Source organism: Thermobia domestica, chromosome 3 (genome assembly GCF_964235325.1).
Source record: "Thermobia domestica chromosome 3, izTheDome1.hap1.1, whole genome shotgun sequence".
Classification (NCBI taxonomy): Eukaryota; Metazoa; Arthropoda; class Insecta; order Zygentoma; family Lepismatidae; genus Thermobia; species Thermobia domestica.
The window spans coordinates 103771124-103785831 of NC_137456.1; the positions used below are offsets into that span (position 1 = coordinate 103771124).

Sequence of the window (14708 nt, forward strand, 5' to 3'; positions counted from 1 at the left end):
TGGCAAGATGAGACCTTCCAGCGAATCAGTGTCCTTGGACGACATTTTGAGTTCAAATATCATTGTTCAAATGAGTGTTACAAAAACTATACTCATAAAAATCGTTTGCTGAAGAAGAAGCGAGAGAACGAAGCCAATCTGCAAGTAGAACCAAAGGAAGACGTCATGGAAGATTCGTCAACATCAAGATATAAAAGATTAAGAGGGGACGTACTGTCTCGTAACCCTCCATCTCCTAAGGTGGATTCTGCCAGTCTTCTGTGTATTATTTGTGGAAATTTGAAACACAATAATATCAAAGAAAAATATCGAATAAGTGAAACGAATCGTGCTAAATTATTCCTTGCAGCAACTTTGTACTTCCAAGATGACGTGTACACGAGAACTTGTGATCTTGAAGATCAATCCGCTATATTTGGAGCAGATTTATACTACCACAAACTTTGTTTGGAAGCGTACCTTCAAAAATATAAAAAGCAAAGTCAACAAAAAGAGAATCAACCCAAAAAAACAAAAAGTCAATTAATGGAGGATAGTCGACTACTTTTTCAGAACATTCTAAATAATGGCTATGGCCTAACCCTTTCTGAGATTCGTGATTATGTCAACAAGCAGGCTGGAGAGAATTTAATTACTAACAAAGAGGTCAAACTATACATGAAAAATATATTTGGTGATACTATTCAATCTTGCCAACCACTACAAAGAAACCAGTCCCAACTTGTTTATTCATCAAACCTCACTATTGATGAAATAGCTGACAAACTACGTTCTGTTTCTTCTGTCGGAGAGGCTGGAATGCTAATCAGAAAATCACTTCTGGAAACAGACTTCAACCTAGACAATGAATTTGGAGATGCGAATCAACTAGAAAAATCATGGAAGACAACACCTATTTCCCAACCGCTAATTGACTTTTTCTCTCATGTATTCAACGTGGATAAATTGATACTGTTTTCTCACATCAATGATAACAGTCAAGCATTTATGAGCTCAGACGAAGAAGAAGCAGAATGCAGTGAAATTGAAGACAACAACGATAGAAGAGAAACTCCTATAACAAATCGAGTTAAAGTCCTTTTCCAGATAATGTTTTATAATGTTCATAAGGAAAAAAGGAAAACCCCTTTGCATTTAATGACTCGCCATTCAATTCATGAAAAATGTAAGAGCAAACAGCTGATAACATTATTCAATAAAGCTGGGTTATCAGTCAGCTATAATGAAGTTATGGAATCTCGTCATAATCTTGCACAATACACTATGGTGGCATGCTCACAGAACCTTGCACTTCCAAGTCATTTTGTCAGTAGTAACTTTACTGTAGGTGCTATGGATAACTTTGACCACAAAGAGGCAAGCCTTTCCGGTCTACAGGGTACGCATGATACTGTTATGGTATTATTCCAGAAAACTCCAAGTGTAAATCCTAGTAAGCCACCACTATCTGAAGTAGCTCTTAACAAACTCAGAAAACGAACTGGTGTCCTTTCACCATGTCAACAAATTAGAGATTACCAGAAACCATCAACACCGCTGAACATTCCACAGGATCTTAAAATCATTGAAGATGCTTACACTTTGCCGTGTGAGGAGATCAAGAAAGAAGAGGTAGTGATAAGTATGTTGCAAGCTGTTGGAGGATTGACAAACAAAAAAACATTGACATGGTCTGGAATTCATGCTATTATTTCAGAAGCTGATGTTCCACTACAACAAGTTGGTTTTCTCCCTATTTTGCCTTATCCAGTAACATCTTATGATATTGTATATTCATGTATGAAAAACTTTCAAAGCTTGCTTTCAGTTCTCGATCAACCAGCTCTGCCAATTTCATGTGATGAAGGCGTTTTTCATATTGCAGCAGAAATTCAGTTAGTTTCAAATGAATGTCCAAACCTAGTGCTGCTCTTGGGATCTTTCCATATGACCAAAATTTTACTTTCTTTTATTGGTAAGTACATAAATGGGAGTGGATTAGAAAATATTCTAATCGAAAATCACGTGTTTGGTGTTAAAGTTGCTGAAAGTGTCCTTCAAGGGAGTAATTATGTAAGGTCACTCAAAGGAATGTTACTGTTAGCAGAAGTTGTGGAGAGATTAAAGTGGAAAGCATTTTTGCATACTTCTGACGATGATTATCAGTTATCTACAAGAGTTGCAGAAGTTCTTACTGCTATGAATCACTCAACAACAGAAGATGCGCAAGCAAAGTTTAAAGAGCTGATTGCAGCATCACAGGAAGTTTTGGAAGCCTTAAATGTTTTCACTGAAGAGCAGATGAGGATGTCTGAGCAGTGTCAATACCTTGAGAGGTTCTTACATCTAATAAGTCTTTTAAAGAACCTCATAAAAGCTGACAGAGAAGGTAATTGGAGTCTCTATCTTCAAACACTAAAAGATATCCTTCCAGTTTTTCAGGTATTTGACAGAATAAACTATTTGAGATGGGGTTCACTATTCTTTGAGCAAATGCTGAATCTTGAAACACGCCATCCTGAAATATATAACAAGTTCAAACAAGGACATTTTGTTGTACGAAGGACAAGTGGAAAATTTAACGCTGTGGGTATTGACATGGCTCTCGAACAGACAATAAATCGTTCTCAAAAATCAGCTGGAGGGATTATTGGCCAAACAAAAAGGAAGGAATATATTGCAGAATGGGAGCTTGCTTACCATGAAGTACTGCTCATACGAAAAACATTTCAGTCTGTTCTTAATGTTATACCGTGTGATTATGAGTTAAAAATGCATCATGAATTAACGGGAAGGCTCAGAAATAAAATGGAAGGAAGCATCCAAAACATGTACCAGTACATTGAGAACAGAAAAAATCCATATATTGTGAACGGCGAAGTGAAGCTTCACAACCTTCTAACCAATGAGTGTGTCCCGGAATCGAGTGCTAAGAAACTTTTACAATTTTTGATGACTGCCGAAGAAGCTTTTGCCACATTCCGACAGGAAAGGTTTATATCTCGCTCGAAATCACTGATGGCACCCATTCACAGACAAAATCTTCCGACATTTCGAAGTATAACACAACCTAGCATGCAGATGAAAAAGAAAACTGTGAGAAGCGTTATTAAGGATCAATTACTGGTTCAAAGAAAAGAAGAAATTGCCAAGGAGAGAGGATTGTCGATGGCAGAAATTCTTAGTTATGATATTTCACCCTCACCCTTACTAGATGAGAACGGCGCCACTACGAAACCCTCAAAGTCTCAGCTTATGAATATTTTGATAAAAAGATTAGATACCACGGCCATAAATTTCCAGAAAAATGATCCTCTCGAAACCTGTGTTGTAGTTGATGTAATGAACCAGTTTCGAAGACTGAAAGTTAAAGGAAATGTCACATTTAAAGACTTGTTCACATCACTTGACACCATTGTAAATAATGCCTGCAAATTCAGCCGTGTCGACTATGTGTTTGATAGCTATCTTCCAACATCAATCAAAAGTGCTGAGAGGGAAAGAAGATCTTCTGTACAGCCACTACCATTGACATCAATAAGCACTACCACAACACTTCCTGTACAGATGGACAGATTTTGGGCATCATCTGAGAACAAAGTTTTGATTCAGGCTGCTCTGGCTGAATTTTTGAAGACAGTTACAATAAATCGAGATTGGGAAACTATTCTCAGTGGCGTCTTGCTTGACGGTGGTCCTACTCCAGCTGTATCAATCAAAGATAAGAGATTCACGGAAATATCAGGAACTCTCAAAGTAGCTGTTGAGGAGGCTGACATACGCATTATCCCTCACGTTTTCCATGCGGTTAAGCATGGGATGCAACGCGTTGTAGTGCTCTCAAATGACACAGATGTGTTTGTTTTACTGATTCATTTTTACGAGATCCTACATGAAAATGGACTTTCAGAATTATGGATGCGAAAATCGAGATCCGATATTATACCAAGTCACACACTTGTCAACGAAATAGGTGCAGCAACAGATGCCCTTCTTGCAGCACACTTTCTTACAGGGTCTGATGTTACCAGTAAAATAGGTAACAAAATATCCGCTCTTAAGGCAGAACCGGAAAAGGATCTGTGCAAATTTGGACGAAGTCTTCCTCCAAGTGCTGAGTGCTTGGAACTTGCTGAAGAATATTTAGTCAGGGTTGTAAAATCAGGCTCAAGATCTAAGACATTTGACACTCTCCGATTTGAAATTATGAATCAAAGTAGTCTTCATAGCTTACAGGAATTACCTTGCACCAGTTCGTCATTACAGGGTCACCTGAAAAGATCCTTTTACATGGTATATTCGTATTCTACAGTGTTAGGCGCAGAAGAACCACTAGATCCAACGGATTTTGGATGGACATACAATGCAGATGATTCATCGCTCACACCGGATACTAGCATTAATGAGCTTCCAGAAGATGTTATTCGAACATGTACTTGCAAGAGCTGTTCTACAAAACGATGCAAATGCCTAAAAAAAATGTTAGTTGTACGACCTTCTGTAAGTGCAAAATGATTTGTAATAATCGGTAACGTTACGAACTGTAACTCAATCCATGTAGACAAAATATGCAACGAACTTATTAATAACATTTAATTAGTTGCCCTCAACAAGACCGATCAAAATATTTCATCACAGGATTGTAAGAAATCCAAAATCAAGTAATTTCATAAAGCTTTGTTATATTATAAATATGGTGCTTTTATTATTATTTGTATTGGTGTACTAACTTTATATCACTTTTAATTATATCGCTTTTTTCTACTGAAATTGTTGAATTATTATTTTAGCAACCACGATTTATTATTATTATTATTATTATTATTATTATTATTATTATTATTATTATTATTATTATTATTAATAACCATTTGCACTTTTACCTAGAAATCTCACTGTAAGATCTTAGAGTAATTTATCAGCATTAAAACTTGTGCAGAAAAATTATGGATAGTTTTGCTTTAGCGCTTAACCTTTCTTCTGAAGCCAAACACTTTGAGCTACTAAAATTTCAATAACTCCGTCAAATTTAAAGATAGAGAAAAGATATTGGTACCGTTGAAAAGCTCTCATTATGCTCTATCCCGTTTATTTCAGGTATGTTTATGGTATCTCTTATAGTTTCGTAGTTATCTTCGAATAAATGATAATAGTGTACGAAAAAAATCGAAATTTCGAAAAACCTGCCGCCATATTTAAAAATGGCGGCACTATGTTTCGACGTTACGAATGTTTCTTGATTACAGTGTTCATTATCTTGAATTCGGTACAAGAATGAAGTTTCTAGCTTCATTTAATGATGAGATATTCGTGTTTTAGGTAAATATGGCATTTTCGCATGGCCGCTATATTGAATTTCCAATTTGCCAACTTATGCCCGGGTTGCCAGATGATCACCCAAGATTTTTTCCATCACTGAGACGTGTCTTACTTGGATCTGAAGAGAAACTTAGTCCACCTGAAAATTCCTACGGGTCTTATGGACAGGGACTGGACTATTCAATACTTTTTGAACACCTCATATGCATAGTGTCTGACACGCAGTTCACTTGAATTATCATTTTATTATTATTATTATTATTATTACTAGTGTTCAATGTAGAAGGACCACAGTTTGAAAAAGGCAGGAATCTACGTGCGCAGATGACAGAGCACAAAAATGGTTTCAGATCAAGAGAACCCTGGTTCCAGGAATTCACAGATCACCCACATGGCTCTGACCCTTGTCAACTGGCCATAAATCTAAGAAAACAAGAGGCGAGAGACAGAAAAAGAGATTGCCAAATGTCCACTTTTCTCAAGATTTCTTTCAATCTTGAGTCACTCTTTTTGTGTTAGTGTGTTCGGTTATAATTCGCTACAATGCCAATGTTTTTCCGACCTTGATTAAACAATAACACTCGTAACGAGCAATATTTGGACAAAAATCCGGAGCCCGGGCCTTCTTCGCCAAGAACTCCGGCGAAAGAAGATAATGTTGTAGTTGGGAGGGGAGCTAAGTTGCGTAAGCAAACGATGATTTTAGTGAAAAATGTGATTTTTTTTACGAAGTGTCATCGATAATGGTGGTGTCTTAACTTCGAAAAACTTAAAATAAGTTATTAACGCAGGCGACTGGTGTTAGCATTAGTACCATAAAAAGAATTTGTGTGAAAATTGATCTGAAAAACTATTCGACATCAACGAAAAGGAAGTTGTAAAACAAAAGCTTCAATTCGACAAAATTGACGATTTCACTCGTGATTTATTGGGCCGCACAGTTTTTGAATTTTATAAGGAAGACAAATCTTCCATAACGGAAGCGCTAATTGAAGCAATGAGGCTTAAGACAGCTGACACCGAATACAAGTTTACATACCAACGCACTACAGTTTATCGCCTGCTACGAAGTATGGGTTTTAAATATAAAACCTCGGTGAAAAAATGTATTCGTAGTGAATCACCACATGTAATTGCATGGCGATATAGATACCTGCATACAAGGGCGCCCATCGGGGGGGACAAGGTGGGGTGCTTGCCCCTCTCCTAAGAGGAAATTGTACTTCGGAATATCGAAAACCCAATAGATTTTTTACATTAGTTACAGCAAAATTTGAAACTATATTTGAAACGTCGCCGCTTGTATTTGCCCCCCCCCCCCTTGGAAACCACAACATGGGCGACCTTGCCTGCATAGTATCAATAATCTTCGTGCTCAGGGTTATGCAGTTGTGTACTTCGACGAAACGTGGTTTGATATTAACTCCTGTCGGATGAAGAACTGGATCAGAGAATTCAGACAATTGTGCTATAACGAGTCCTGGGAATAAAGGTATTAGAACTGTTATTCTACATTGCGGGGGGCAAGGAAAAATAAGGATAAAAGTACCCATTCTAATTTACATCCCAAATAATAGGAGGTTATTTAACGTGGCAGCCAGTGCTAATTTCTATCTATACAAAATCAATCTAGATTTCCTTATGCCTCCCTCCACAATTTTGCTCTTTCAATTAAAAGAGATGCATTCTTGGCTATAACAATTAACTATTTTAAAATGCTAAGTTCTCCTTTATAGGTAACGTTCTTAAAGGAATCATTAAGGTATAATTAAACCGACTAAGCTACTTTCAATGAAATACTTTGTCTTTCAATAATAATAATAATAATAATAATAATAATAATAATAATAATAATAATAATCTTATGGATACAACCAGCACCTAAAACCCGCCTGTGGACAGTTCTGAATAATAATAATAATTACAATAATAATGCTATGTTAAATCTATCACAGAAAGTAATAACATTATGTCTTTATTTTTCACTTGTTTTCCTTCCTTTTTTCTTTCTTGTTCTTCTTCAGCCTAATGACATCGGACATCTGGCAACAACCACCAACCCTCGTCCTAACAAGGGGTGGGTTGCCCTTTTGGTAGTGGTGTGAGAGAAGGCTCACATGTTTTGGAATTTCCTGTATATGTTCGAGTTTTTTGTCTGTACTTAGGTGCTTTTAGTCGTTTACGACATTTGAGACCCACAGTCTTCAGACTATAGCGTACACATCCTTGGTAACCCGAAACTTCAAGATGGCCACGCACGCGACGATTTAGATCCCTAGCGACCGGCAGTTTGGTTGATGTGCTGTTAAATTGCCAGTCGAAAATTTTTATGTCCCAACAATCAACCAAGCAACCTCTGCTTCCTCAGTTATGAACTGGAATACAGAACTAGTTATGTACACTGATAAGGCGTTTGCTACTGCGTGGAACATGCAGCTTGAACTGCTTTGCGTGTGCGCAGACACTCAATGGCCTCTCGATATCATTGCTTACCGCCAGACACGACATTTTTCTGACAAACCTATTCTCCAACGATACCCAGATTGTTCGCAACCTGGTGAATTGGATGAACTTTTCAGTTGATCAAATCATCACAGGCAATGACGAAATTGCTTGTAATCTGGTCGAAACGGCCCTCCGCACGAAGCGATATTCCTGGTATTTTATTGCCCATCGACCAAATTAGCGGTTGCTAGGCGACCAACTCGCTGCATGTGTAACCCACCTTTATGTACCAAACCCCTTTGGATAGCTCTGATTGTGTTTTCACTGATTTTCTTCATTTTTTGCAACTCCTTACCCAATTTGCATGGGCGACCTTCTTTGGGCTTGTCTTCTACCGGCAGACTTTTTTCCACGGTGGTGATAGAATAAATGGTTGTGCGTGAGTAATTCTCATTCTGGAAATGTTTTACTACATCCATTTTCTTTAACGATCCAAGAAGATCATATAAGCTTAGTCACTGTGAAACATTACTTTTTCAGACTTACCAAGCTCGTATTTGTTACAGAACGTACACCTTTCGACTGTACATTAACATTCAAGGCTTACTTAGAAAGTATCCGACTTTCAATTTTCCCGCGCACAGTAGTGATTCTAGAGTGGTGCCCTGAATACAATGGAAGAAGACAGTTTGAGACAATGTTTGGATGTTTTCTCCGCGTTCGAATGTGCCAGTCGCTACCTCTTGGGCGCCGAGTAAGTTCTGTTATACATGTTTGTCGGTTTTTTTACGCCGCATGATGGCTGAACGAATTGAGCAAGGATACTAAATCAAAGTTTGTGAAAAACTTGGTGAGTCTCAAAGCGAAACATTTCGTAAGATTGAGCAGGTGTTTGCATGGGCGCCGATCCTGGGAGGACCGAGGGGGCCCGGTACCCCCCAAAGCTCATGTGGGCCCCCTTTTTGTATTTAAGAATATAGAATATTTGGCATAATTTGAATGCAATTTGTCTTAAAATCCTCATATATGTCTTCTGCATCTGAATGAGCCCCCCAAATTTACAGATAAATCGGCGCCCTTGGGTGTTAGGAGACGATGCTATAGGGGTAACACAAATTAAGGAGTTATTCAACCGATTCAAAAATGTCCTTACATCAGTGGAGAGTGGCCAGCGTTCTGGAAGGCAACAAACCACTTGGAATGCAGGGTGAAAAATCTGTTTAAAGGGAGACCGTCGTTTGATTGTACGAGAAATTGCCGAAGAGGTTGAGATCAGTAAAGATGCCGCACATCGGATTTGCGTATGATGATCTGAACATGCGCAAAGTGGGTGCGAAATTTGTGCTCAAGCTACTGTCGGTGGAGTTGCACAAAACCTATAGGACACTACCAGCAGTGATCCTGAGTTTCTGAACAGCGTGATAACTGGAAATGAGTCATGAGTGTATAGGTGTAACCTGGAATCTCCACCTAGTTCGTAGTACAATTCTGCGCAAAAGACTCTCATGAAAATTTTGACGCAGTACCTTTGCCCAATTCATTCAGTTATCACGAGAGAAACAAAAAATCCGACGAACACGTACAACAGAACATTACTAGGCACACTCGGACGCGGAGCTGAAAAAATCAAGCATGCGCATTAAGTTGTCTCCCTCCACTGTGCACAGTGGCATCGCTCGAACGTCACTACTGTGCTCGGGGAAATTCAAGATCAGATACTTTTTAGACAGGCCTCGTATGTTTCTTCGTCACTAAATAAAACCATCATCTGTTAGTCTGACTCAGATACGATACTCTTGAAATTTGTGTAGAAACTTTTTACTCCATTATCATCCATTTCATCATCATCGATTTCCTTAGCCTCGGAGCGTATGCGTAGAACGTTAAACTATAATAATAATAATAATAATAATAATAATAATAATAATAATAATAATAATAATAATAATAATAATATAATAATAATAATATAACAACAATAATAATGTATACTTGCAGGATTAATTGAGTTATTGTACATAATTACTCCGATCAATAGAATTCACAAATGCAATTTAAATTTTAAATTGTTAACAAAAGAAATACGAGTCTTCTTGTTGTTCAGTGTAAATTCGTTATTTTCTTTTTCAGAATGGAGAATTTAAGAGGCGACTTGAGGATGTCCAAAAACACATTGTTGCTCTGGGCGAAATACAGGTAAGTAGAATAAGTTTTGTTATTTGTGTATACGTAGAATTTGTATGAAGATTGTTTAAGAAATAAATACCACTACGGGATGGTTCTGAATTACAGAATTTCGGAAGATGATTCCTGGCCAAAATGGAGAAAATTAAATTATTTTAAATGTGTTTCTGTTAGTGCATTTTTAGCAGGTTAAAAAAGATCGGGCATTGCCGCTTAGGTTTTGTGGTCAAGCATTCTCATCTTGCGTGTGATATCTGTGCCGATCCAAGGCAACTAATTTCTCTCTCGAGGTTCTTCCTTTCTTCAGATATCCTACAACAAAACTGCTTCCGTAATTTATTTTCCATGATTAACTTTCAAGTGTCGTCTATGTCATAACCAACTTTACGTGGAACGTTAAAGAAGTTTCTTTCTTCCATTTTAATATGCAATAAAGAAAAACAGTTGATATGATTCAACACACATGGTTAGAATAAACACCATTAGGTACCGCATAAGCCCTCAAATAAGTAACTAAAATAGAAATAAAGGAAGACAACTACTATTACCACCCGTTTAAAGCACTCGATCCTAAAACTCAAGTCCAATTGAGAAAAATGCATAACAAGTTGCAGATATTTTAGATATTCTTTACTTAACAAGTAAAGGGTCCAAATGGATGAATCCAATTGCAGGTTGAGACATAGTGCGCCTGATAGAGGATGTGAAAATATGTGTATGTGCAAAGTTATAGTGGCTGAGCGCCGTAAGAAACGGAGGGGGTCAAAGTTGGTGGAAGAAGAACTATGCTATATTATTGAAATGCATTAAATCAACTGTTAAATCGTAAAAATAGTGAAAGATAGACAATGTAAACGGTGGTAGTTTTACATATTGGTAAAAGAAGAATGAGCAGAATAGATAACGAACCTCTGCCGCCATCTTGAAATCCGCCATTTTGAAATTGCGATATTTTTTGAAATGGAAAGATAGTCATATGATATATAAATTAGCCCAACATGTTCGCAAAAAGTCAATTATGAACCTTAGTGATCGTTATCTGTACTTATTTGGAAGATTTAGTCTTAGATCAACTAGTTTAGATCAATTTTATTGTTATTTACGAAAATCTTGGAGACTTGATACACGTATTTTGAAAGTTTGGATTATCACGAAAACACATGGGAGTTAAACATATCTACAAGCCAAGAAAACTAACAGTGAAAATTGATATCCAAATTGTATATTAGTATATTATTATTTATGACATTACTTCCAAATTGCTTCATATAGTGCTGAAGAGAACTCTTCTTGTCTGGAAGAATCGCTTCCGCTTTTTTTCTGCGCTTTTAGTCGAAAACAATGTGGAGTTCATATAGCTACTGTTTATTAAATGACATACTTGCTAATATGGACTATAACACAATAAAATCTGATAGTTTGGAATGCAATTATTACGTACTACACGTAGACCACTATTTTTTCACCGCTTGCTATATTTTTCACTCAACTTTCTTTGGAAACTTCGTAAGGAATAGTAACTTGGGACGAGCGTAGCATGTGATATCTGGATGAAAAGTGGACTACTGCAGTCGAATGTGGTTTCGTGATAATCCAAACTTTCAACATACGAGTATCAGTCTCCTAAATTTTCGTAAATAACTATAAAATGATCCTAAATCTATCAAATAAGTATATATAACGATCACTAAAGTTTATAATTGACTTTCTGAGAACGCACTGACCCTAATTGATATATTAATAATTACCTTTCCATTTCAAAAAAAATATCATAGATTTCAAAACAACGGATTTCAACATGGCAGCGGAGGTTCGTGATTTACTCTGCCCATTCTTCTTTTGCCAATATTTGTAACTACCACCATTTTCATTGTCTATCTTTCATTAATTTTTACGATTTAACAGTTTATTTTATGTATTTCTATAATATAGTATAGCCCTTCTCCCACCAACTTTGATCCCTTCCCCTCCGTTTCTTATGGCACTCAGTCGCTATAACTTGACACATACACATATTTTCACGTCCTCTATCAGGCGCACTGTGTCTCATCCCACAACTCGATTCTTCCATTTATACCCTTTACTTGTTAGCCGTATGAAGTTCACATGAAATGTAAAGTCAGTGTTACTTATTAGGTTCGATAAATTATATTTGAATAAAATACATGAATAGTTATTGAATACATGAGTAGTTGAATAGGCTGCGCCCAAACATTAGCTACCGAGTTTTTGTCAAAGAAATCCCTTATATGAGGGGTTTAAACAGTGCCCATAAACACTGCGGTAATTCTGCTGTTCCGTTTGCAATCAAGTAGAGTTGCCATAGAGGCAAGTGTTGAAGCATTTTAATGAAAGTAATCCCGCTAGACCCAAGTGCTAATTGTGTTCGAAATTTTGTTCTAACAGTTCAGTCATTCTCCGGTGATGTTGAGACTTGTCTTGGATAAAACCCAAAACTTGTCTTATATAACCTGCACTGACTGTACAATTAAACTTAATTCATCTCCAAGTTGAATCAGTTATTTAGGATCACATAAGAGATAACACAATAAATAGCAGCAAGGCTATATTTAATCGAACCGACTTTGAAATTTTACGATTTGTCAATTATCGACCATTACATTCTTGTTTTACTGCTGTGTCCACTACAGAAAATCAAGCTCATTGATAAATTTACTACTACATTTTTTCCCAATTGAATGAAGTGCTTTGTTACCGCTTCACAACTCCAAATGTAATTGACATTTTATAACAGGTTTGCTGCATTTTTATGGCGAGCTTATTCTTCACATACCTAGGTATAATAGCCACAGCACTCATCTTTGCTATGTATAGTCTCGGATTTGTTCCCAAGATGAGTTAAATGTCTCGCATAGTTGGGATTACAGTACGTTCCGTTTCTTATACTAGTTCATAAGCTGTGTTACACATTTTTAATGTAGAGTAGTCCGCTGATAGATTTAACCAATTCTTTGATTTAATTTCATATTGTTTCTTTCTATGATCTTGCCCTATTCAATTCAGAAACTCCTGCTTCTGCTCGCCTCCAATCTCCTGATTTTATTCCCAGCTTCAAAGCTCATTTGCTACAATTAAGTGAAACAACAGGAAATTGTAGTAAAACAAGAAATTTTAAACATATCTTTCGCTGGATACTTCCTGAACCGTGTGAAAAATAATGTTAATAGTTGAAACCTTACGCAGTGTGCTGTACAAAATTTGTTTTCGGTGGTGGATTTGAGTTTAGAGACGCTTTTAGCACAAAAACTATACTAGACGTGGATCTACAGTTTAACGTAAAATCGGAGTCGTGTGAACTCCCACCGGGAATCGAATGCGGCTCTCCTGCGCTGAACCCACATACATTAACATCATATGCACGAGGGAGGTCAAATAGGTTTTTTGAATATATTGGTAACATATTTTTTTGAGTGATTAAAATAACTGGAAAGATAATAAAATATAGTGAATCATAACTCAAAATAATGTACTGTTTAAAACATTTTGGATGTACCACGTGATAACAGGTTGGCTAGTCCTTCCCTTTGTCCCGAATATATATTTATGACTACGGCCATCGAAGGGCAATTGCTCCATTATCTTAGATGTAACATAACAACGCAAGAATTTTGGATAAAGATAAATGTCAGTAATATTTTATGAATATTTGAAAGAGAACGAGGCTTTTGTGACTCAGCTTCGTCTCTTCTTGAATCGCAAATGTCTGTCTCGGTCTCGTCTCGAGTAAGTCTCAGTATCTTGAATCTTGCTCTCATCTCGATGTATAAAGACATGTTTCAACTTCGGTCTCCGTCTTGAAATTCGAGAAGAGACTAAGACTACCATCCCTAGTCATCATTGCGAAGAGGTTAGTGAACATATTCTTCAATCTCACAGTTTCACCGTAATAGGTAGCGTGTTTCTTGTACTGCATTTTTTTAGTTTATAATTTTTTTCCTCGTAAACTACGCTTAAGCATTTATATTGACATACATAATTTTCTTCAACTTAATGCCATATCGATTGGTATATGTCTAGTCCCTTTTGATATTTTTTTTTTTTCGTTCAATGTAAAATTAATTTATTTTTGCGGATCACAGTTTGGTAATCTGTTCTGAAGACATACATAATACATCAAAAGTTGTTGACAGCATTTGATAAAGTACAGAACTTGAATAAAATCAATATACAACTTTAAGTGTATGTAAACAAAATGAAATGGTTCATTTCCTTGTATTTTTCCACTTTGCCTTAATTGGGAAACTCCTAACATACATAAATATATATCACAGGGAAGCTTTCTTAACGACCGAAACTGATAGATAAAGAACACAAAGAAGTAGTTCTGCGTTTTCCCGCCAGTATATTCTCACTTTTCCGTAATGTGTCTTTTAATGTTTATGAACTTTTTTTAACTTGATCATCGTAGACGTATAGAAAGTTTCCTAAACGTCATTAAAAATCATCTGTTTGTTCGGTTTCTCCTCTTTCATCTTTCTTCCTCAGAGAGAAATCTGTCTTTTATATATTATTATTATTATTATTTTCAGTGGCAAAAGAAATAACAGTTTCCTGCTTGTCTGTTCTTGTTACGCGGAACCAAGAGAGACGACGCAAAATTATTGATCAACTGACTTGTTTTTCTTTGCAATGAAGGAATCGCTAGATTCTTCTTTCTTTCTTTCTTTACTTTAAAAAAAGTAATAAAAAAGAACGAGAGGAAGACGAAGAAGTAGAGATTGGAAAATGATTGTGGAAGCAAAGAAGTTTGCGATCGGCCA

The 14708-nt window shown here is 36.6% G+C and overlaps 1 protein-coding gene across 2 annotated transcripts in view; it reads left to right on the forward strand.

Moving 5' to 3' along the window:
- LOC145680635 (PHD finger protein 21A-like) overlaps positions 1–14708 on the forward strand; it is a 142351-nt gene that overhangs the window by 31139 nt on the left and 96504 nt on the right. For both annotated transcript variants that reach the window (XM_081751327.1, XM_081751328.1), the window contains exon 3: positions 9874–9939. In XM_081751327.1, coding sequence (XP_081607453.1) covers positions 9874–9939 — 66 coding nt within the window. The remainder of the gene's footprint in view (positions 1–9873; positions 9940–14708) is intronic.